The sequence below is a fragment of the Tiliqua scincoides genome, chromosome 5 (genome assembly GCF_035046505.1).
Source record: "Tiliqua scincoides isolate rTilSci1 chromosome 5, rTilSci1.hap2, whole genome shotgun sequence".
NCBI lineage: Eukaryota > Metazoa > Chordata > Lepidosauria > Squamata > Scincidae > Tiliqua > Tiliqua scincoides.
Genome location: NC_089825.1, coordinates 119,284,804 through 119,308,839, shown reverse-complemented (window position 1 = coordinate 119,308,839; position 24,036 = coordinate 119,284,804). Strand labels below are relative to the sequence as shown.

General features: G+C 48.4%; 2 protein-coding genes across 2 annotated transcripts in view; one reads left to right on the top strand and one right to left on the bottom strand.

The window, feature by feature from the left end:
* Positions 1–22: 22 nt before the first annotated feature.
* Positions 23–15,730, bottom strand: PIH1D1 (PIH1 domain containing 1). The gene is made up of 11 exons (XM_066627315.1): positions 15,665–15,730; positions 9,653–9,751; positions 8,865–8,931; positions 8,203–8,388; positions 7,654–7,715; positions 6,882–6,966; positions 6,410–6,506; positions 5,359–5,412; positions 3,525–3,615; positions 3,290–3,433; positions 23–786 (listed from the first exon to the last, which is right to left on the bottom strand). Exons 2-11 carry the CDS (start codon positions 9,737–9,739, stop codon positions 739–741), a joined length of 921 nt encoding a protein of 306 aa, XP_066483412.1. The 5' UTR covers positions 9,740–9,751; positions 15,665–15,730; the 3' UTR covers positions 23–738.
* Positions 15,731–16,229: 499 nt separating this feature from the next.
* Positions 16,230–24,036, top strand: part of ALDH16A1 (aldehyde dehydrogenase 16 family member A1) — a 45,567-nt gene continuing 37,760 nt past the window's right edge. Inside the window, exons 1-4 of the mRNA XM_066627313.1 lie at positions 16,230–17,091; positions 18,722–19,110; positions 22,026–22,128; positions 22,889–23,015. Coding sequence (XP_066483410.1) covers positions 16,248–17,091; positions 18,722–19,110; positions 22,026–22,128; positions 22,889–23,015 — 1,463 coding nt within the window. The 5' untranslated portion in view covers positions 16,230–16,247. The remainder of the gene's footprint in view (positions 17,092–18,721; positions 19,111–22,025; positions 22,129–22,888; positions 23,016–24,036) is intronic.

Here is a 24,036-nt window from a genome sequence, read left to right as displayed (position 1 = left end):
GAAAACTTCCACAAGTAAAAAAACTATCAGGGGAAAGATGTTCAAGCACAGCCCAGTCCCTGCTTGTTAGTTTTCTACTTGTAGGGAGTTTGTAACAACAGGGAAGCAGTCAGAAACTAGCACTCTCCACCACGCTCTTGAGTGACACCGTCCATTCTGCCATCTCAAGACCTCAATGTTTCATCCTCATCTCATGCTGCTGCTACCTTTTGGGGCTCCAGAGAGACGGCTCACAGTGCAGGCCCCCCCTCCCCATTTTCATTCATGAGGCAGAGATGGTGGGAGGCACAGAGCCAGGTCCCTAGCAAGGGAAGGGCCAGCTCTAAACAAACAGAGAATGGGGTTAAACTGCAGAAGCAAGCAAAGATGAGAGTTCAAATGGATATACGGGCTGAGAAACAGAAAAAAACGGAAAGAATGACAGCTGTTGTGCATGCACAAGAAGTCAAAAAACAAGTCGTGGGAGGAGGCATGGGAGGCAAGTTCTAGATCTCTTCCAAGGCATCTTACTGCTTGCACTGGGATATAGAGCCTAAGGGCAACAGAGCCTGCTTCTCCTGACCAGTCCTGTTCCAGCCCAGTCCCCAGCTAAATCCAGCCCATCACCCTTCTTAAACTCCAGGGTCCAAATGCCCACTCTTTATCTTGCTGCATCTTCCACACTGCAAGTGTCATGTCTATGTGTGCGGCGCCCCAGCCTACAAGACAATAATTCCTCCAGATTTTTCTCCTTGGAGTTCAAGGCAGCAGCAAAGGGCGTTGGACGGGCATCATCACAATTAGGACCTGTGAAGAAAAAAAACAGTGGGATGTTGGAGGGGTTTTAATCGCAACTGTTGCAGAAGCTGATCGTATAATACCAAGTGAGAAGCTTTGTCAGCCTGTGGATCGGTACCTGCCACTTGGCATCATTCAAGCAAGTTGCAGAATTTAGACTACCCAGGTGCAAAATTTTCTGAGCGCAAGTAACGTTAGGATCAGGGGAATCAGAGAGTGAGCCAGCAAGCTGTAGTTTCAGATTAGGAGCAAGGACAAGGAGGCTCAGGTTATAAATCATCACTTGGGGTCCAACTAGACATAATATGGGGGTTCTGTGTCTTTTCAAAAGCAGCAGCTGGGAATGTGCTGGGGAGCAAGCTGCAGCATGGCAGAGGGAGATCTAACCCTTTACTCTACTCCCTTTACTTTACTCTTTACTGTATCATGACCCTGACCTAAAGGTCCATCCCTTGCCAAAGCTGCTATTAGCCAGATGAAAAAACTTACAAGTTGAAACGGTGGATTTATGTTACAGACTAAAATTGGAGGGATGGGAGTAAAAAAAACCCACACTCCTTCCACAAGTCTGTTCAAGATTAGTTTCCCCCACTCCCCAGCTGCTTTCTGAAAGAGTTCAGGAGTGCCAATCACAGAACTCTCATATGATGTCTTATTTTGGCCCACAGCTCACTGCGGCTGCAATTCGATGCATGTTCACTTGGGTTTAAGACCCAATGGAGAAAAGTAAACTTTTTTTCAGAGTCAGTGCGCATAGGATTGTGCTATGGATGGCTTGTAAGCCCTCTCTCAGTCTAATCCACCTACCACAAAAAGGGTCATTGTAAGGATAAAAGGGGTGTGGGAGAGGAGATCCAGGACACTGCCCTGAATGCCTTGGAGAAGCGTCATGATTAAGAAATAAATAAAATGAAACTAGTTTGCAAAATCCTCAATAGGAACAACATAACCTGAAAGCACAACTTGACACAAAACAGCCAGGATTTGTAAGCTTTGTTTCAAGTCCCTCAGAATCGTTTCAAAATTTAGGAAAATGGATGGCAGATTCTAAAATTCTGCTGCGTTTAGGCTTTTACCCAAGAGTGGGGATTTTCAATCAAAATCTGCAGTTCATTCAGCAGGGGCCTAATCCTGTTCTACAAGCCATACTCTGCCATCTGCCATCATAGACATATAGAAAAGATGATCCAGGCCCCCTGGTGGTCATTACCTGGAACCCTATAGTACAGTCAGAGGGAATGCTAAGTTTTAGCACCAAAGAAACACATGAATACTCCAAGGAAAATGGCATGGCCATTGAACCAGAGGATCGGAAAGCTCCAAAATTCAAAGTTGGACCCAAAGAAGGAATTTCTATACATCAGCCCCATTCCTTCTCCTACTACCAGAAAACCCAGACAGTCCAGACTACAGTAAGGCAGAAAGAGCACAGCAGGTATACTGCCCCTGATGGAGGCGTAACTAGAAGCCCTGGCATTGAGGAGAGTGATGTCACAATGTCACGTGACATCATTTCTGGCAGAGGAGGAAGTGCTAGCAGCTTTGCTTCTCCTTTAGAGGCTCCCCTTTGAATGGGCACCCCCTTCAAGGGGGAACCTCCACAGAGAAAGGAACAGGGGCACCAAGCCACAGCAATGAGCACCCCCTCTGTAAGCAGTGCAAGGCAGTCACTTCTAGGTTCTCCCCAGAGGAGGTGGTGCTGGCAGCTTCATGCCCCCCTTGGTGTAGCGCCTGGGGGAGATGTCCATCAGGCCCCGCCCTAGTAAAGCCTCTGGCCCCTGAGAAGATTATAGTTCCAAGAGATTCGAGCAAGGCAGTCAAGTTACACACTAGCGAGAAGACCAAAGACATGTCAGAATGGTATGGGAAGAAGATTGGATGATGACCCAAAGCAGTTGCACCCATTGGACCATCGGCATGCAGAAAATGCCTTCAACCGGGTCATCAGTTAAATGGATCTGTACATTAACCTGCCTCAGTTATCTCTAGGTGAAGAACTGTTCTAGCAACGCCAACCCACCCACAATGGCCCTGTGTTTCCTGGATTTCCTCATAGCTGTTGCTCCTTTAATCAAAGTGATTCTCCCAGTAGAGTCAAAGAATAGTTCCACCTTCGGGAATCTCCGAAGACACCACAGTGCACTTTCATGTTGTTCGACTGACTCCAGTGCACTTGGAACGGAGCCAGTAAGTTAAAGAGATGGAATTAGTGGCTGAGGAGCAACTCCAAATAAGGCTCCCTTGAGCTGGAGTGACCGTTTCACCACATTTTCTCTCGTGCTCCAGGACTGAGGGAGGCAACCATAAAACAGCCTGCTGTCCTCATCGCGTAGCCAGAACACTATAAACTTAACACCTTACCTGTAAGATATACATTTAGAAAGGAAGAGGAAGCTACTCCAAAACATTTAAGCAGACCTGAGTTCTTACCCTGGACAAAATTGGGTAGTGGGTGTAGTTTGAAAGGAGGAATGGACTTTCAGGGCAACACTCATGCATCCTTGCCGCTCACCTTGGTCCTTTTGTGGAACTGGGCACTGCTGTCCTCAGGGACAATGATGTAGGGTATGAAGATGTCCAAGCAGTAGAGCTGGGGATGCCCCCGTAACACTATTCTGTCTTCTCCTAGGTCCAACTCAAGTGATCTCACAGAATTCTGCAAAAACAGGAAGAAATGACATATTATAGTGACCCCATGGGACGTAAGACCCAAAAAACATCTGCCCATAAACTGAGTGCAGAGTTACCACTTTGGGGAGGCAGATTCTCGCTACCAGATGGTCAGGGTGATTGCTAGATGGCTCAGCAACAATGATGAACTCAGGAACTGCAGTAGAGCTGGGGAACAAGCAAGACAGGCACAATCTGTAAATGGGGGACAAGGATGTCCCAGGAGGTGGTGGAAAAGCCTGATCTGGCAGTATGTTCATCTTCAAGTGGGATCTGTTTTGCAGAGCCACTGAAAGAGGCGTGAACAACTCAGTCAGGGTTAAGGCCCATGCCAGCAATACATCTGTTACCTCCAGTTCAGCACATTCATTTAGCAAATGCAGACTATTTCTTTTAAGAGAACCAGAGCTTGCCCCACCCTATTCCAAGGCAGATTACAAGGTTTCAATCACCGGAAGAAATTCTCCTTGCGTTCAAAATTGGCTCTGCAAACAAATGCCCAACATGGGGAGGGCAGTATGCCGAGAGTAGGTGACATGCCCAAGATCAGCCAGGGAGCTTCATGGAGGACAGCAGATTTGAACCCAGGTGCAATCACTCTAACTAACCAATGCATCACTCTGGCTCTTCAGCCATCTTTATTGCTCATTCTACCCTATCCCTGGCCATCACAGGTCAGTTTGAATTAAAAAAAAAAATCTTACAGTATTTCTGGAAATGGTACACCCTAGGGCTCTGGGGAATTATTTGGGGAGGGGGGCGAAGGAAAGAAACTCCAAAGTTAAGGGGTAGCCACTGAGAATGCCTCTCGGTCATTCTTGCACAGATGATGTAAGGAGAGTATTCTTGGTCAATTGTTATAGTTGTAACTGGTCATAACTGGGGCTGGGGGAGATGACTTTCTATTTTTTTCTCCACAACTCCTCCAATTAAAAAATGAGTGCAACCAAAGAAGTGAACAAATGTCTGTTCAAGAGAATGGAGTGTTGTCCATCTATCTTTGAGAGCTGAAATCAAAGCTATGATGGCAATTGTAACATGAAGTACACATTATGGTCCGCCATACAATTTTTGTAGTGCGACACTTAGACGAACACTTTTGCCCACCCCCCATTTAGGGACTGCCTAACATTTGAAAGGCAGCACAGGGAAGGGGTTCGAGCACCGACATCTGATTGCGGAGACCTGAGTTCAAATCCCCAGTCAACCACGAAGCTCATTGGTTGATCTCAGATCACCTGCCATTTCTTAGTCTAACCTACTGCACAGGTTGCAGTGAAGGCAAAGGGGGGGGGAACCTAGCATATTGTGTTCCTTGGAGGAAGGTGGGATAGAAAGGTAAAAAATAATGACAAAATGCAAATCATCATGAAATTCTGTGCCAAAAAGGTACAGTTGTAGGCCTAAAAAATGCCGAATCTTCTCCTAGACATGACTTGTTTTAGATGAATGTTTCTCCATCAGTGGTACTTGAGATGGTGTCTGGTGGTACTCGTGGGATCCCCATACAGCTGCTGTCCAGCAGCAAGAGCAGGAACGCGACACAACGCACAGCAGTAGGAGGCATGGCGGGCAGAGCTCCAAAGCATGCTTTTCTGCACTCGCAAAAGCCCTCCCTATCCACCCTGAGCCTTTTACTGGTGCTTGTTGCATCTCAACCCAGAACTTTTATTATTTAGCTTACGGCATATAATACATGGACTTATATACGTATCATCACGAGTTACTTCCGGTGGTACTTCAAATAGGTGGACCACGTGAAGTGGTACGGCGAAGGACAAACGCTAAGAAACACTGTTTTAGATCATACACCCATCTTTCTATTGCACAGACACCCTGGTCCTCATTCTGCATTACACTGACCCCCCTCCATCCCCACTTGGTGCTCTCCCCTTTTCAGTTCCATCATACCTTTGTGACACAGGTGGCTGCAGAAGGTTACTTGTTGGCTTCTTGACTGGGCTACTGGGGGTTGCGGGGAGGGAAACATAACCTCTTGTAAAACAGGCAGGTAGAACAGTGTATAATTGACATTGACTACCAATTCAAATGGCACGCACTAACCTCCATCCTTCCCCTTGTTCTCCCATTCCCCCTTCTTATTAAAAAAAAGAAGTTCTAATTCACTCCAGTGCCCTTACCCTTCCTAGTGTATCGAGTATCTAGTCTTTACCAGTATTGGGGCTAGGAATAGCAGGATTCTGTTGCTGCATTCCAAACATCCTCTGGCAGTATTAGGCTCTCCCCAATGGCAGTTGCCTGCCATGCAAAGGTCAGATCAGTCTCCTGGTTTTCACAGTGGCAAACCAGGAAGCCCACAGGTAGGGCACAAGAACAGTGGCCCTTTCCCACTGTTAATCACAGCAAAGTCATCCAAAGGTATATTGTACCTAAGCATGGAAGTTCCACATAGCCAATAGTCACTGATAGACTGCTCCTCCATGAATTTGGGCCTAATCTTATCCAACTTCCCAGGGCTAATGCAACTGTGCCAATAGGGCATGAACTGCAACCTGAGTGGGGTGGGGGGGCAGTCACAGAGGCCTCCTCAAGGTAAGGGAATGTATTTCCCCCCTACCTCAGGGCTGCATTGGTACTGGAAAGTTGGATAGAATTGGCCCCTCTATCTAATCTCCTTTTAAAGCCAAACTAAGCCAGTGGGCATCACAGCTTCCTGTAGCAGCAAATTCTGTAAACCAACAATTTTGCACACTGGGAGAAAAAAACAACAACCAAACTCTCTTCTCTTTCTTTTACATTTCACCAGGCACGGCCAAGATGCACAATTCAAGTCTTCTCCTCAAAGGGAAGTCTCACTATGCGACTTGTTTTTAGATCTATTTGTCCACTAAGCAGCACTAAATCTGATTCTCAAACATTGATTTTAATATTGTCCATCAGGACAATACAGGAGGGAGCCTGAGATTCCATGGAGACTAATTACTACCCTCTTTCCCCATACCTGCCGTCCATCTCCTGTATGAAGGGCTTGGATTTTGTGCGGATGGTCTGTTCTGATATGCAGCCCATGAACTTCCTATTTTTCAGGATCCGGAATTCTGGAAAGGGATACAAGGAGTATCATTAGCTTGGTTGCACAGTTCAGTTTTGAGGTCAGAGCCAAAGGGGTGAAAGTAGTGAAAGACGGGGGGGGGGGGAGAGATAGGAGAGCCTTTAATGAATTTCCCAGCCCCTCTGCCTCTCTTCCCAATTTTAGTCCAATCATGGATCTCACCGTAGCCTTGGGGATAAGCACAAAGGTAAAGAGACCAGGGTTCCCCCATAATTTGAGCAGTGGGCGGAAACATAAAGCTGACCACAGCCAAACTAAGGTCATTTTTGTTCATGCATATTCCTCTGGGAAGAAAAAATGTTGCACCAGAATTGATCAGAAGAAAGATTAATTGACTTTCTACCAAGATGTTTTTCCATACCCGAGTTGTTGATATCCATCTTATATTTCTCCGACAAGCCTTCCAACGCTACTGTGATGAAGAATTCCTTGAGGAAGTGGTTGTTCTTTGATGCAGAAAGAGAAAAAATGGGAGAAGTTGGACCCTGTGATGCAATCCCACCCCTCGAGGAATGCAGGTGCGCATATATGTATTTAAAGTATATGTGTCTAGCAACTGTAGGGCTGACCCAAGGGCACAGGCAAGGGGGGCCCAGAGCTCAGGACTAGAACATGCAGGAGTCCCAAATTCAATCCTTGCCATCTCAAGGAGCAAAATGATGTGGGTTCTCAAAGAGCGACTGCTGGCCAGAGGAGACAATATTGGATTAGGGCAGCTTCTTTGCATCTTTCCCACCCAATTGGTGCTGTTTGGGTGGAACTGAGTGGAAAAGATCCATGTGACTGCTGTGGTTTAATTACACATTCCCCAGTTGTTTAGGATTAAAGGGAAGTGGCCCTGAAGCCTCTGTGCATGTACACAAGTGTGTAGCAGCCTGTACTTGATTTAGGAAGGAGGAGGAAGAGAGTGATCAAGATGTGACCACACCATTTTGACCACAGAAATTGCTAATCATTCTCCACTGCTCCTTGCACTGGTTGAAATGTCCCCCTCCCCGCTCCTTGCACCACAAAGAGCAGAAACATTCAGGTAGCTTAGGAAATGAAAGGTTCTCTTTTCACACTGCCCCCTAGTGGTATAGCCAGACCTGGGACCCAAGGACTTTTCATTCAAAAATAAGAAAAGCACTCACCTCCATCTTGTTGAAAAAGCTGGTGTTGATGGTAACATCATATGCAGTACAACCAAGACCACCTGAAAGAGAAAAAGATGGGCTAAGCTGATCTTGAGGCTTGTAATGCCAACAAGGCAAAAAATAAAAGCCAGTGTGTGTAGTTATTCTTCCTCAATGGGAAGGCCTTTGTTTGAAAATGTCGCCATGTTTTCTCTCTCTAATCACGACATCCTCCTGTTGCTTGTCTATGTGTTTTCAATCTTTTCTCTTCAACCATGAGGGCTAGAAACTTTACTTTTTAATCGGGATTTTTCAGGAAGTTACATTCATTTGCAGACTCCCATTTCTGTGGAGAGGGAATATGCAAAGCACTCTCTGTGCAAGAAAGGCAGGGAGACAACTATATGGGAGGGACAAGAAAGGCAGGGAGACAGCTATAACTCCTATCCATGTCTCTTCTCCCAGCATGCACAAACAAATCACCTTTCCCAAATCCCTAGCAGGAACACCTGCCCTTCCAACAGCCAACAGCCCATTCCCCTCTCCTCCCCAGAGCCAACAGCTTACTCTTATCCACTTCTGCGTGGGGTTCCCCCAGGCTCATTGGGATCCGGAAGGTGGAGGCGTTCTCCGACTCAATGAGACACTCCAGCTCTTGGTTGGTCAGGTCAGGAGGGGAGGGGATGTGAGGGGACCTGCAGATGTTGACAAAGACTTTCTCCCCAGAACTTGTATGGGTCTTAAGGCAGAACCCTGGGAAGGAGAGCATACGACATTAAGACAGCCATACACAATCGTGGGCGGCAAAAGGAAAACTGTGATGCAGTCCCAGCCCCTCCAAAGTAAGCCAAATTCCTGGGCACCTGGGAAGCAGCACTCAACCCTACAGTGGTGCTCTGGTGGATGTCGGTCAGTACACCACCCTTACCCAGCTCGAACCAAAGGAACTGCAGGTCACACCAGCCAAGAGAACCTTTTTGCACCAATAGGACAGAGACTTTGGGTCACGTGACATCCTCTTGTAAGGATTTCCAGGGCAAGTGTGCTTGTGGTTGGAGCAATTAGAAAATCTGCCCTTGCAGGCCACAGACCACGTTTGCTTTCCCTCCGTCTTTGCCTTGCCCTGAACAGCGCAGGAGTCAATACCCTCTGTCCCCTCTTTGCAGCTCTTCTGAGAACTCCTGTGGTTATTGTGCCTCTGTGCTTTTGACATACTGGAAGCTCTTTACCTGGGAATGGTCTGATGGGCTTGGACTCAGCGGCAGCAGGCATTGCACTCTGGATTTTCTGGGTCGCCTGGGAAAGACAGAAAATTCAGTCTCATCCGTGTCACCAGAAACCACCTGTTTCAATGGAAGTTATTTCTCATGGGTAGAGGTTTTTGAAAATGGTTATTTATTTTACTCAGAAGAAAGCCCATTGTATTCAGAAAGGCTTAGGGCTAAACCCTATCCATTTTTCCAGTGCTAGTGCAGCCGTGTCAACAAGGCATGTGCTGCATCCTGCAGTATGGAACAGTCACAGAAGCCTCCTCCAGGTAAGGGAACATTTGTTCCCTTTCCTCAGGACTGCACTGTGGTTGCACCAGGACTGGAAAGTAAGATAGGATTGGGCCCTTAGGCCATTATTCTATCTTTCTCACCAGAAACAAAAATCTCAATTCATGGGTCAAGATTGAAGCCTTGGGCTATACAAGGAGACTTTGCCTCACCTTTCTGGAGGCCGGGAATCAGGTCCAGCTCAAGCAGTACCATGAAATGCAGAAAATAGATTCCTATGACTGACATGATTCAGTGGGTATAGGAAAAGGTGCTTTTTCTCCATAAAGACAGCCTGCCAGTTCCACTGCTCTCTAAGAAAACTGTGATCCTCATCTCGCAGGCCTCTTAACAACCCTCTTGTTTTGCTTTATTCAGCTAGATCCCGCTCCCCAGCCCAGAATATCTATTTCAGTTGCCAACAAAGCTGAATTTCCTAACCACCTCCCCAAATAGAAGAAAGTTTACCAGCAGCATACCTGGAGTAGGAGACGCTGGAACTCTTCATCTTCCTCATTCCCCTGCAGTTCAGCTGATAAGAGGGACGTGTCGGTTATAGATGCCATGGCTGGGGGAAGCTGCGGAGGTCCCAAGATACAAACAAGGGTGAAAAACCAAGCTCTCAAACAAGGGGAACAATGTATTCCACAGGGCAGCAGATCAGGAAAGCTAGGAAGGAAAACAGTCTCAAAGCAAGAAGATATTTTGAAGTAATGCCCCATGGATTTCACTCAGTTCCATTCACTTCCCAAAGAATCCATGGGTCAGGGGGTCCCACGTCCTGGCCAACTACACTTTTTCCTTGAACTGATTACAGGATTTGGGGGGGACGGGACTGCACTTACTTGCCAAATTTGGAAACAGCACCTGTTATGACAAGGTCACAATTACAATATAACTCCATTTATTTTTATTAAGAATATTTATAAAAAAAACTGCCCTAAAATCTATAATAGCAACAGCACATGAAGCCCACTCTCTGCAAACTTGCCTGATCTTGTTGCCTTACACTCACCCTCACAGGTTCACACACACACAAGACACTCTGAGGACACCTGGAGTCTATGGAACTCCTTGCCACATGATGTGGCAATGGCACCCGGCCCACATGTCTTTAAAAGGAGGATTGAACAGATTGAGGAAAGAGAAGTTCATCACGTGTTGCAAGCTATGATAAATACATTATTATAAATAGTTATTATTTACAATTTATTAGTGAATAAATAATTATTCACCACAATTTTTTTCCTGCCCTCACTCCAAGGAGCTCACAGCGTTGCACATTGTCCTCCCCTTTACCTACTGTTCACAACAACCTTGCAAGGTAGGCTGAGCTGAGAGGTTGCAGCTGACCCAGACTCACATGACTAAGCAGGGACCCAAACGGGGGTGCTGGTGCAACCATTGCACAGTCTGGATCTCATGACCTATCAGTGATCCAACCGCACGCCAACACCCCTCAAGACTCCCCTCCTTGCAGCGTCTCTTACCCTGACCGCTGCTGCTCAAAATTCTATAACTGCCCCTGCCAAGAGCCAAGTCTCTTCTCAGCACCCCAAACTTCCGGTGTTGCTATAGCCGCTCCAGATCTGAGCAGCACTAACCATTAGAAGTACGGGGGGAATCCTAAGTGTCAGAGGGGAGACGTACCAAAAGGAGGCGACTCGTCCCGTTTCCATTCACCTTCCTTAATGCCACTCCTTTATTCCAACCCACCTCACCTTTCTGAGTCAAAGAATTAACGTTGCTTCACGGATTTTTCGACTCCTTTGTCCTCCCCTCTTCTCCCCCTCTTTCCCCCTGGTTGGTTTGTTCCCCTGCTTGCTCGAGCCTACTCCATCCCTAGAGTTAAAGAACTACTAGACTGACACACAGTACTACACTCCCAAGCTCTCCCACTTTCTTTTCTGGAGCAAACTTGACTCCTTCCCTTGGTGACCAGATGCACTGGAGGACAGAGTGGGCAAACTCAGAGTGGGTTATATACCTTTAACCAGGGGTGGGCAAACTTTCAATTTAGGGATCCTGTAACAATTATTTAGGAGGGAGAATTGCAGCAGCAAAATTCCCTCTTCAATACAATTGTGAAAGGTCCAGGATCCCTAAAGTTGAAAGTTTGCCCACCCCTGATATATAATATATATAATATTACATTACACACACACACGTACATAATATACATGTATGCAATATGTAATACACACACATATGTATACACACCCCTGATATATGATGTATATATATCAAGGAATCAGTCCATATATCAGCCCTAAAGTGCTGCAAAGAGATCATCCTCACTGAGCTGCATGAAATCCTCTGCCTCTGCTGGAGAGAAGGTGGAGTACCTCAACATCATCACAAGAACAAAGAACAAGAACAAAGGCGACAGAGGTGACTGCAACAACTACAGTGGCATCTCTCTCCTTAGCTTTGTAGGAAAGCTGTTTGCCTGAGTTGCACTAAAGAGGCTCCAGGTACTTGCAGAGAGCGTCTATCCAGATTTGCAGCGCGGATTCCGAGCCAACAGCTTCACCACTGATATGGTATTCTCCCTTAGACAGCTGCAGGAGAAATGCAGGAAACGACAGCCACTCTTTATAGCCTTCATAGATCTCACAAAGGCTTTTGACCTGGTCAGCAGGGACGGCCTCTTCATAAGAACATAAGAACAGCCCCACTGGATCAGGCCATAGGCCCATCTAGTCCAGCTTCCTGTATCTCACAGCGGCCCACCAAATGCCCCAGGGAGCACACCAGATAACAAGAGACCTCATCCTGGTGCCCTCCCTTGCATCTGGCATTCTGACATAACCCATTTCTAAAATCAGGAGGTTGCGCATACACATCATGGCTTGTACCACATAATGGATTTTTCCTCCAGAAACTTGTCCAATCCCCTTTTAAAGGCGTCTAGGCTAGACGCCAGCACCACATCCTGTGGCAAGGAGTTCCACAGACCGACCACACGCTGAGTAAAGAAATATTTTCTCTTGTCTGTTCTAACTCTCCCAACACTCAATTTTAGTGGATGTCCCCTGGTTCTGGTGTTATGTGAGAGTGTAAAGAGCATCTCCCTATCCACGCTGTCCATCCCCTGCATAATTTTGTATGTCTCAATCATGTCCCCCCTCAGGCGTCTCTTTTCTAGGCTGAAGAGGCCCAAACGCTGTACCCTTTCCTCATAAGGAAGGTGCCCCAGCCCCGTAATCATCCTAGTCACTCTCTTTTACACCTTTTCCATTTCCACTATGTCTTTTTTGAGATGAGGTGACCAGAACTGGACACAAGACTCCAGGTGTGGCCTTACCATAGATTTGTACAACGGCATTATAATACTAGCCGTTTTGTTCTCAATACCTTCCTAATGATCCCAAGCATAGAATTGGCCTTCTTCACTGCCGCCGCACATTGGGTTGACACTTTCATCGACCTGTCCACCACCACCCCAAGATCTCTCTCCTGATCTGTCACAGACAGCTCAGAACCCATCAGCTTATATCTAAAGTTTTGATTTTTTGCCCCAATGTGCATGACCTTACACTTACTGACATTGAAGCGCATCTGCCATTTTGCTGCCCATTTTGCCAGACTGGAGAGATCCTTCTGGAGCTCCTCACAATCACTTCTGGTCTTCACCACTCGGAAAAGTTTGGTGTCGTCTGCAAACTTAGCCACTTCACTGCTCAACCCTGTCTCCAGGTCATTTATGAAGAGGTTGAAAAGCACCGGTCCCAGGACAGATCCTTGGGGCACACCGCTTTTCACCTCTCTCCATTGTGAAAATTGCCCATTGACACCCACTCTCTGCTTCCTGGCCTCCAACCAGTTCTCAATCCATGAGAAGACCATGGACTCTTCAAGATTCTCCTCAAGATCGGATGTCCACCCAGGCTCCTCAGCTTCATCAGGTCTTTCCACAAGGACATGAAGGGCACTGTTGTCTTTGATGGTTCCACATCAGACCCCTTTGACATCCGAGGCAGAGTGAAGCAGGGCTGTGTTCTTGCACCAACCTTGTTTCGGATTTTCTTTGCTGTCCTGCTGAAGCATGCCTTTGGAACTGCAACAGAAGGCATCTATCTCCGAACCAGATCATACGGAAAGCTCTTCAACTTCTCCAGACTGAGAGCAAAGTCCAAAATCCAGCTGAAACATCTGCATGACTTCCTCTTTGCCTAAGATGCAGCTGTCACTACCCACTCTGCCAAAGATCTCCAGCAGCTCATGATTCGTTTTAGCAAGGCCTGCCAAGATTTTGGACTGACGATCAGCCTGAAGAAAACACAGGTCATGGTTCAGGATGTGGACTCACCTCCCTGCATTACAATCTGCGCATGAACTGAAGGTTGTCCATGACTTGGTGTACCTTGGCTCAACGATCTCCGACACTCTTTCTCTCGATACCAAGCTAAACAAATGCATCAGTAAAGCAGCTACCACGTTTTCCAGACTCACAAAGAGAGTCTGGTCCAACAAGAAGCTGACAGAACATACCAAAATCCAGGTCTACAGAGCTTGCATCTTGAGTACACTTCTGTACTGCAGCGAGTCATGGACTCTTCGTTCACAACAGGAAAGGAAACTGAATGCTTTCCACATGCGCTGCCTCCGACACATCCTCAGCATCACCCGGCAGGACAAAGTTCCAAACAACACAGTCCTGGAACGTGCTGGAATCCCTAGCATGTATGCACTGCTGAAACAGAGACGCCTGCGTTGGCTCGGTCATGTCGTGAGAATGGATGATGGCCAGATCCCAAAGGATCTCCTCAATGGAGAACTTGTGCAGGGAAAGTGCCCTACAGGTAGACCACAGCTGCAATACAAGGACATCTGCAAGAGGGATCTGAAGGCCTTAGGAGTGGACCTCAACAGGTGGGAAACCCTGGCCTCTGAGCGGCCCGCTTAGAGGCAGGCTGTGCAGCATGGCCTTTCCCAGTTTGAAGAGACACTTGGCCAACAGTCTGAGGCTAAGAGGCAAAGAAGGAAGGCCCATAGCCAGGGAGACAGACCAGGGACAGACTGCACTTGCTCCCGGTGTGGAAGGGATTGTCACTCCCGAATTGGCCTTTTCAGCCACACTAGATGCTATTCCAGAACCACCATTCAGAGCGCGATACCAGAGTCTTTCGAGCCTGAAGGTTGCCAATATATCAAGGAGCTGCCTTGAGTGCTCCTTTCTGGAGTGGAAAGGCAGGATATAAATTCTACTAATAAATAAATAAATAAAGGTGTGTATGTGTGTATATATACATACATGTAACATACATACACATCGCCCATATTTATATAAAATACTGCGTTGATTCCTAGTTGGTGCTTAGGTCTCAGGCTGAGACTTTTGTCAATTGCTCAACACCAGTTAACAATTGTGTTTCATGTAGTTTGCAGTAACAACTCTTTTTCTAAAACATTGGAATTATCAGTCTAGTGCTTTTTAAGTCTGCTTTCCCGCCTCTTCTCTATGATTTTCCCCTGTGATGCTACCCTGTCTCTCCTCTTCAGCTACTAGTCTCTATCGTCGTTGGGAGGCCGGAAGTGGCGCTCCAGGAGGCTGGGTTGAGTGTATTGAGCCAGCCAGGGAGAGTTCCTAGGGAGTCAGTGCGTGCCTATGGCTGGCTCAGCAGCCGCAAGCAGCCGTGGGGCGGCCCCACCAGTGTGTGATCTCTTCCACAGCATGGAGTATGGGCCTGTCCCAGAGGGGACTGGGGCAGCCCAGGTAAGGGAAGCCGCTTGCAATGAATGGGTGCCTGCCCCGGACGCCTGGGTCCTTCAGGAGGGTAGAATACAGTGGGGGGAGCAGATCCCCTGCAGGGGAGAACTGGGGCTCCAGTGGGATCATTCGGTGGGGGGCAACTGGGAACCAGGGAGGGGGCAGGAGTGGGTTGCCCAGAAGGGGGGCTGAGACTCCCTTCTCTTGCCTGACCCTTTGCTGCTTCAGAATCTCACCCTTTGCTCAGGCTCTCCCCATGCCCCCCCCTGTTATTTATCTCCGACCTTCGCTCCCTGCTGAGCCAGCAGCTTTGCCAAATGGACTTCCCAGCTGTCATGTGGGGCAACTGACCACACTTGGTTCAAAAGGTCCCGCTCTTCTTCTATTGGCTCTTGGGTTGGCAGACCCCTTCGGATGCTTTCAGTCTGCCCGGTTGTTACGGGGAATTGAAGACTCAGGGAACATCCTGCCTTATTTTTACTGGGCACTGCCTCTTTATGCAGCCCAGGAGCCCTGGTAATTCCAAACTCACACAGCTCTTAGCAGAAAGAAAAAAAGCTAGTCCTGACCAGCACACGCATTCACACGTTTTTTTTAACCCGCGTCATCCATACAACTCAGTCCTCAATGAGCTTAAAATTGTTGCCTTCTGCCTGCACCCCAAACCCCACTTGTTTGGCTGTTCTGGGCCTGCTACACTCTGGGCTGCTCTCCCTTGAAGACAAGGAAGGAAAGAGATGCTGGGACCGCCCAGGATCTGGGATGTTAGATTACCTACCTGCAAGAAGAAGGGATGGGCTTGGCTTGAGCCGGGGTAAGAGCAGCAGGCACTGCCAGGTCTGCCCCCCCCATCCGGAGTTAGAGCAGCAGGCACTGCCGGCTCTGCCCCTAAGAGCTGGGGTTAGAGCAGCTGGCACTGCCAGGTCTCTTCCCCCTCCCCCCGCTTAGAGCAGCTGGCACTGTAGGGTCAGTCCCCCGCACCCCCGGGGTAAGAGTTTTGCAAGGGGCACTGCCAGGTCTCCCCCCCCCAATAACTGGGGTTAGAGCACTATCAGGTCCCCTCCCCCGGGGTAAGAGCCTTGCAAGGGGTAAGAGTCCAGCCTGTTCTGCTGCTGCCCAGGCGGGGCCGAGAGTCCGGAGGAGAAGGGGGGTCATCTGCATACTGCGCCACGATTGGCCGGCGCGCCCGTGGTAAGTCCCACCTCGGGTTACGTGTTCCTTACCGCGGAGGCTCCCGCCCCGTACTCCGCCTCGCTGGGTCTGCAGGGCTGGGGGGTGCCGCATCCGGGCGTGCCTCGGTGGTGGGCGCCTGCTGCGAGCTGGGGGCCCCTACCCCCCTCCTGCCCCCCGCCCACCCCGGGATGTCCTCCCCGCCTCCCTCCCCCTTCCCGGGCGCCAAGCCCGCCGAGCCCCGCGCCAAGGCGCCCCGCACCCGGGCAGCCACCTGGAGCCACCGGGAGACGCTGGACTTCCTGGCGCTGTGGGGGGAGGAGGGCATCCAGGCGCAGCTGAACCGCTGCCACCGCAATGCCGACGTGTACCAGTGGATCTCGGAGCGCATGGCCGCCAAGGGCTACTCCCGGGACGAGGACCAGTGCCGCACCAAGGGCAAGGACCTCAAGAAGAGCTACAAGCAAGCCCGGCTGCAGGACGGCGTCGCCCGCCAGCGCTGCCGGTTCTTCCACGAGCTCGATGCCATCCTGGGCGGGCACGGGGGGGCGGGCTCCGGCAGCAGCAGCAGCAGCCACCCCGCCCCTTGGTGCCAGGTGGTGATCAAGGAGGAGAGCGACCCGGAGCTCGACCCGGAGCAGGAGGACGAGTACACCTGGACCCAGGTGTCCGGCAGCGACCTGGACCCGCAGGGGGAGCCTTCCTCCTCTGGAGCTGCTGCAGCCTCTTCCTCCTCCCAAACCCACGCGGGGCTGCTCCGTCACGAGGACGTGGTGGCCCCGATGCTCCATCACCTCCACCACGCCACGGGCGGGATCATCAAGGAGGAGAAAAGTCCTGCGCAGGAGGAGCCCAGTCTCCGCGCAGGAGGAGGGGTGCCTTCCTCCTACCTCCACGCCCACCAGGAGGACGCTCACGTGCAGACCCCCGCAGGGGACATCGTCCAGCCAGGGATGGTGGAGGAGCCTCTCCTTCTTCGCCAGGAGGCCCGGGAGCATCTGGGGGCTCCTTGGAGGCCTGGGCTAAACAGAAGAGGTGAGTGGGGTCAATGCGCAAGGGGGGATATATGTGCTCTAGGTCCTCCCTTCTTCCATGGCCAGAGAATCCAGGAATTCTGGTTTCCAGCCCTTTCCTTCATCAAGGTGGCAATCCCATGCACACTGACCTGGGAGTAAGTCCCACTGAACACACTGGGGCTTACTACTGAGTAGACATGCATAGGGTTGCACTATGGCTCCCTCCTCTTGGAGAGAGAACCCTACAGTCCTGGCTGTCAGAATAAGATCCTTGCACTGGGCACCTCCTACCAGCACGGAACCCAGGAGTCCTCCATCCCAAATGGTTCATAGCGTCCCTCTCCAAGACATCAGTCTTCTCTCCTAATCTTTTTTCCCCCTACCCTTCCGTCATCCCTACTTTCCTGCCAGAAAATCTGGAGGGTTCTCAACTATTTAGATGATAAATCCTTTCCAGAGAAATATTGTCTGCATTTCCAGAGAATCCAGGCATGTATGGCCCTCCTCTCCCCAAGAGAACCCAGGAATCCTGGGGTTTTTGTTTTTTTTAACATGCTTCTTGAAACTTTGACTTTCACAAGAATTTCTGTCTCTTCCTTTTAATACCTGTTGGAATAAGACCCAGACAGGGTCCCCAGAGGAATTTTATCAGGGGGTACAAATTTTCTTATGGGCCCCTTCCCGAAGGCTGGTGGGGTGGAATGAAGCAGGGGAGCGTGATGAGAGGGTGGGTGATAAGCAGGTGGGGAGGAAGCAGAACAGGACAGGGGGAAGGTGGCAACTGCCAGAAAAGTCTTTGGAACCCAGGTCTACTGGGTTTTCCAATGCAGAGCCTAGTTCTATCCACCTGCACAGTGTCAGCAGATAGATACAGTAATATGGAAATCCAAATGCACTCCTAAGTCTCTCTAAAAATTTTAAATATAGAAAATCATTGCAGAAAATTAGCATCATCTTGTTTAAGGTCACACTAGTAGACTGCAAAGTGTCCTGTGTATACCACAGTTGTAGTCTCGCAGCTGTGTCCCTGATCTCCTATATACATCTTCCTGGTTAGTGGATCCACAAGTCAATGAGCTACTGTAGCAGGCCAATTTTCTCCCAGATTTTATACTGTATTGAGTAGTCCATGTGTGTGTTCCTCGGTCCAGTAGATCTGGCTTGTGTGGGATCTGGCCCAGCATCCCATGCAGTCCATGAGTTTGGGTGGGATCAGAAGACGATCAGAAGTTTCCAGGAAGTTTCTGCGCCCCCTCCTTTGGCTCCTGGGCTCCTTTTTCAAACCTGGGCTCAGGTACAAATTATCCCCTTTACCCCCCCCCCCCCCCATGGGCCCTGGACCAGGAGTCTGTTCAACCAGGTCTGTCAATTAACTTCAACAGCAGAGGCAGCTACCAATCACTTGAAGTGATGCCTGTCCATTGTGTATCTTGGAGATTGGCCTGATGATGGTGCTGTTTTATGCAAAGTTGGTTTTAGATAGATCTCCAAGACAGTGTCCACTGAACACCACTTCCAATCATAAATCATATTCCATTTGCCTGGGGTGAGGTGTGCTGGAACCTCGTATGTCTTTCAGGAGCCAAAGGCATGGGTGTGGTCTTAATGCCTACCATTTTGAATAATGCGTTCTGTGTCCTACTCTCCAGCTTTCCCAAGACCACGGACCCTGCTGAGCACACGGGACAAGTTGGCTCAGCTCCGAAGCAGAAGGAAGAGACCCCGGGATGACAAATTTGATGAGCTTGTGCGTGACATCCGGACTCATTTCCGGGAGAGGGAAAAATTGTTCCAGGGACTGTGGGAGGAGGAGAAGGCTCAACGGGAGAAAGACAGGAGGCTTTGGACAGCGGAAATGGATTGGATCCGGCAGTTATGGGCCAACAGCCAGAAGGAGAGAGAGGCGACAGGAGAAGACAAGGAGAAGAACGGGCCTTGGCATGGCAAAGAAGAGAACTGGAATAGGGACCTCTGCAAAGACTCCTCTGAAGGAGAACCTCTCAAAGACACCAGCATTCCAGAGCCCCTTCTCTTAAAGGTTGCCTGTGCTTGGAGCAACTCATTAGACCCTGCCCTCTTGCCAGAAAACCCAAGAATCTGGATCTTGGCCCCCTCCACCATTTGTCTTGGAGATCCCCCCAAATCCCCCTTTTTCCCAGGGTCTCCATCATTGCTTTGTTAAGCATCTCCTTCAGTCGTTATAGTCTTCGAATCCTGGATTGCCTGAACAAAATCTAAACTGATGCAAGTTTTAAGGGGGAGGGAGACCCCTAGAGAATGGAGGGGCAGAGGGGGGAATTCTTTCTTTCTTTCTTTCTCTTGGCCACTCTTCTTTTGGTCTTCAAGTGATCTTGCATATCCTAACACAATTGCTTTTTATCTCTGATATGTAGAGGTGGGTGGAACTGGAAAAAGTTGCAGGCACATAATGAACCAAGAATGGAATGAGTTTCCATTCTCATTCCATGAGTTTCCAAGTCTGAAATGGCCTAATTATCCTGGAATGGATAAACAAAAGTTGTTGATTCTGGACAACAACCCAGAGTTTATGATCTCTGGACTAGGCAGGCTCTCAAGCCCATTGCAACTTTGCTGTTGCTTTCCAAATGAAGGGGCCCTGCTGGGGCAAGGTCATTTATCAGTATTTTTCATCCAAGATGTTCTAGAGTTGGTCATAAAAACATCAATCCCCACCCATTCTTATCTGAGATAGTAAAATAGTTTTTTAAAAAGCATTATATGAGTTTATTTTATTTAGGGTGCAATCCTAGCCAACTTTCCAGCGCAGGCATAGCTGTGCCAATGGGGCCTGTGCTGCATCCTGCAGTTGGGGGGGGGGCAGTCACAGAGGCCTCCTCAAGGTAAGGCAATGTTTGTTCCCTTGCCTCGGAGTTGCATTGCCTTTATGTCAGTGCCGGAAAGTGGGTTAAGATTGCGCCCTTAGTCTATTTAAATCCTGCTTTTTCAGTCTGAACAGGCTCCCAAAGTAGCTTACAATTTAAATATTTACAATTTAAATCATGGTGCAAATATTAGGTGGGAGTATTTAAGGGAGTCTAGGAAGGGCTGGGCTAGGAAGGGAAACGTATGGCTGCGTGGTCTAGCTGATACTATGGATGCTTGCTCACCCAAGCAGCCCTTTCATTGTTGTCAAAGTCTTCTGGTGAACACAGAAGCAATTCCATAATGTCCACAATTAAATCTTGGTCAATTGATTGCATGACTTAACTGGTTCATCCATTCTTGGGTTGATTAACAGTGTAGTCTGATAAAAATCACAATCAAGGGAGCCACTAAACTTCAGTGGGCAAAATTGAAGATGCAAATTGGAATTCTGTTCTTACTGTGGACCCAGCCAGAGCCCATCTTTCAAAAAGTGGATTGTGTTGACCCAGGAAAGTGGTTCCAAACTGTGTTCAAGGAGATAGCTTCTTGCAGACACCAGCAGGACTCTGAAGCTAAAACGCCATGGTTTTCAACGGTGGTTCCCAAACATTTTCATCTGGCAGTTCCTTTGACCTACTGGACCATTGGCTGTGGCTTCCCATTAGGGCTACAATCCTATACGTTATATAGGGGAGCAGGCTTTTCAGGAGGATTCTACTGCTCCCCTGGCTGGTTTCTGTGGTTCCCCAGGGAACCAGTGGTTTAGTGTATTGTCTTCTTAGTTGTGAGTTCAGATTCAGCTCTTTGTGGCAGCACCTCCAGTTAATATTTAGATACACGCTTTGGGAAGGCAAGGTCCCAAGTTCAATCCCTGACATTTACAGTTAAAGGATTTTGCTGTGGGTATCCAAATCTGGAATGCCAGTGCTAGAATGTGGGACATTTTGGCGCACACAAAACATGTGTGCTTCTCCGTTTTAGAGACATAAATTGGCATGGGGTTGCAGGGAGAGCATTTGCTGGGTCATGTGCAGCGGGCTTATCAGCCCTCCCCCCCCCCCAAAAAAAAACCCTGCAGGTACTAGAAAACTGAAAGCCTTGCATATGAAACCATCTCATGCTGAGTTAAGATAATATTGTCCATCTTGTACAGATCTGTTTGTTTTGATTTCAGCAGTTCTTGAAAGTTTTAGGCAGAGAACAGCCTTTCCGGCCCTGCCTGCTTGACAACATTTTAACTTGGATTAAACCTGGAAACCTGCAACTCTAGCCAGTGAATTATGGCACTATCCCTTTCCCCTTAAAAAGTAGTTGACTATTCAGAAGGACAAAATAAATTGAACATGACAATCCAAAGTAGTCCTCCCTTCTAGCATTTTTTGCTTTTCATTTGCTAAGAGTAGCTACATGACGACAACGAGCCAAGTCTTTCAAGAGGAACTTGGTATGGTTGAATCCATCCGGTCAATGCTTGTGTATGCTGCCACAGATTCTCCACTTCTTGCCTCAACAGGTGGATCCCAGCATTTGCCCATTGCAGCAAAAATCGTATGAGTTGGGCCCAGTCATTTTGGGGTGAGGCTGTTTCATCTAGAGATCAACGGTCTCCAAACAGTGGCCCGCTGCACCCCCAAATTACTGATCCTGGCACAGTGATGGTGGAAGCTTTCCGTTCTGCACCACAGCCCCCTCGTTCTGTCACTGATTGTCTCAGAATCTCACACCAGGAAGCCACTTCCACTGCCTGTCACCCCAGCAGACTCTGCGCCTGGATTTTTGGGCGGAAGCAGCTGCCCGGTGCAAGTTTCTGAGATGATTGGTGATGAAGCAAGGGAACTGTGGCACATAACAGAAAGCTGCCACCACTGCACCCGGACCAGTAATTTGGGGGTGCCAGATCTGGTCCATGGACTCCAGTTTGGCATCCCTGATCTAGATGCTTTTTCTGCCTAATGGAGAATGGCTTTTGCTTCGTCTGTTGGATTTTTGAGGATTTTTAATATGTCCAATTAAAGTTGCGTTCCCTTCTTGTCTCTTTCTCCCTGCCCCATTCCTCTTTCTTTCCAGGCCTGGCTAGAATCTCATGGCCGTACTTTTGGGCATTTCATCAATGGCAAATGGCTGAAACCAGAAGGAAGAGAAACTTGGGCCACCAAAAATCCCTCCACAGGTAAAGAGAGATTCATAATTGAGGAGATTGCATGTGTTCTGCAGTGCTGGGATTACACTATGCAAGCTAGAAACTTGAGAGAAAATCTTCAAGGCATCTGGTGACATCCACATCTTCCTCCTGATTTTGAAGACTTTGACCACACACACAGTGTCAAGTGTTTTTCTAAAATAATGACTAGATTCATATTTTTTTTTCCATTAAAGGATTGAAAGATCATATTTTCCAAATTCACTGCGGAGCTACCAGGGATGGGCTCTTGATTTGGGTTAACTTGAGTGGAGTTGCACTATGCAGATATTTTTGACAACTGAAGTTGTCATGAATCATGTATATCACTGACCCTGACTCCACTCAGGGCCAGTGACTTGAAAAAGGAGCCTGAAATTGAAATGACTTGAGTCCTTTCTCTATAGTCTGTGTGTGTCCTTGCTGACTTACCCACCCCACCGTCACCTTCCTTTTTTCTGTGCATTTTTGCTCAAGGACTCATGGCTTGAAATGACTCAGACTTGTGACTTAAGGAAGTTGAAATTTTTTCAAGTCAAGTTGCAATGGGCGCACACTATGACGCGCGAGTAGAGTCATGCAGTTTGTGACTCGCGAGTCGAGCTTAGTAATTTGGGCACATCCCTGGAAGCTATCAGATCCTCATTATCAAAGCATCTGTGTCATGCATCACAGCATGGTGGTGGCTTCACAGATTTGGAGATGCAGTAAAACAAGCCCAGAATCGTTTCTCTTCTCCCCAACTCTGTAGGGGAGCTGCTGGCCACCACTCTCCAGGGCAACAGAGAAGATATAGATACAGCTGTGGATACTGCCACCAAAGCCTTTGAAACCTGGAGCCAGCTCCCTGGCCATGTTCGTGCCCGGCACCTGTACAAGTAAGTGATGATTGCCAGACTCCATCTTGCCCATATGTGAAAGCTTCTTCTAGAGCAGGGGTGTCCAAAGTTTTTGGCAGGAGGGCCACATCGTCTCTCTGACACTGTGTCGGGGGCCGGGGAAAAAAATTAATTTACATTTAAAATTTGAATAAATTTACATAAGTTTACATAAATAAATATATTAAAGATGAACTTAATGAATGAAGGTCTTGCAATAGCTCAAGGTCTATAAGAGGCTGATTGGAGACCGGAGCTCCCTGAGGGCCTCATTGAAAGGCCTTGAGGGCTGCAAGTGGCCCCAGGCCCCAGGGCCAACTGTTCTAGAGCACTAGTTGTCCTGATCATCACTAAAGCTACTACCATGGGCTTACTTGAGTGTTCTGACAAAATACACTCTAATGGTTAAGGTTGCAGCCTTAACCTGGCATAACCTACCTGTTTGTTCTCTCTCTCTCCCCACCTCTGATCTGATCTCTCTTCACCTCTGATGTATCTTGAGCAGGGCAAGGTTTAGGATCCTTCACAGAATTCTCACCAAACTGCATTTCTTTGGTTTCTTTTGAGGGGAGTCCATAGTAGTCAAGCTCGTACAAAACTGATAGACTTGTGTGGCAATGCCCAAAGGTGATATTTTCACCTCGAAGGTGCTACAACTTGTGTTCCTTGGGGAAAGCAGCCATTTGCAGGGCAGTTTGATTTGCATCTGGGGCTGTGATACTCAAGTCACGTCCCCCGGAAGTGCCTGGCCCAGAAGTAATTGCGGTGATATGATGATGTCACCGCCAATTACTTCTGGGTCATGGGCACACTGAACAGTTGCATGCCGCTTTCAGGAGCCAACCACTTTTTTGCAGGAAATAAAAAGCAAAAAAACAACAACATTTGGCCGCTCAGAGCAGCTCACAACTGCTTGAGGTCAGGAGAAGGTACCTTTACACCCCTCAAGGCGTGGTAACCAGGACCCTGCACCCCTTGTCCCCCCCTTAGTAACACCACTAGTTTGACTATTTGTTCAACT

Excerpts from the sequence above, each read along its gene's own strand:
- PIH1D1 (XM_066627315.1), bottom strand. The coding sequence starts at position 9,739 with ATGGCATCTATAACCGACACGTCCCTCTTATCAGCTGAACTGCAGGGG. Across the intron at positions 6,967-7,653 it reads GCTTTTTCAACAAGATGGAG|AACAACCACTTCCTCAAGGA; the intron begins GTGAGTGCTTTT and ends TCTGCATCAAAG. Across the intron at positions 6,507-6,881 it reads GATGGATATCAACAACTCGG|AATTCCGGATCCTGAAAAAT; the intron begins GTATGGAAAAAC and ends ATCCCTTTCCAG.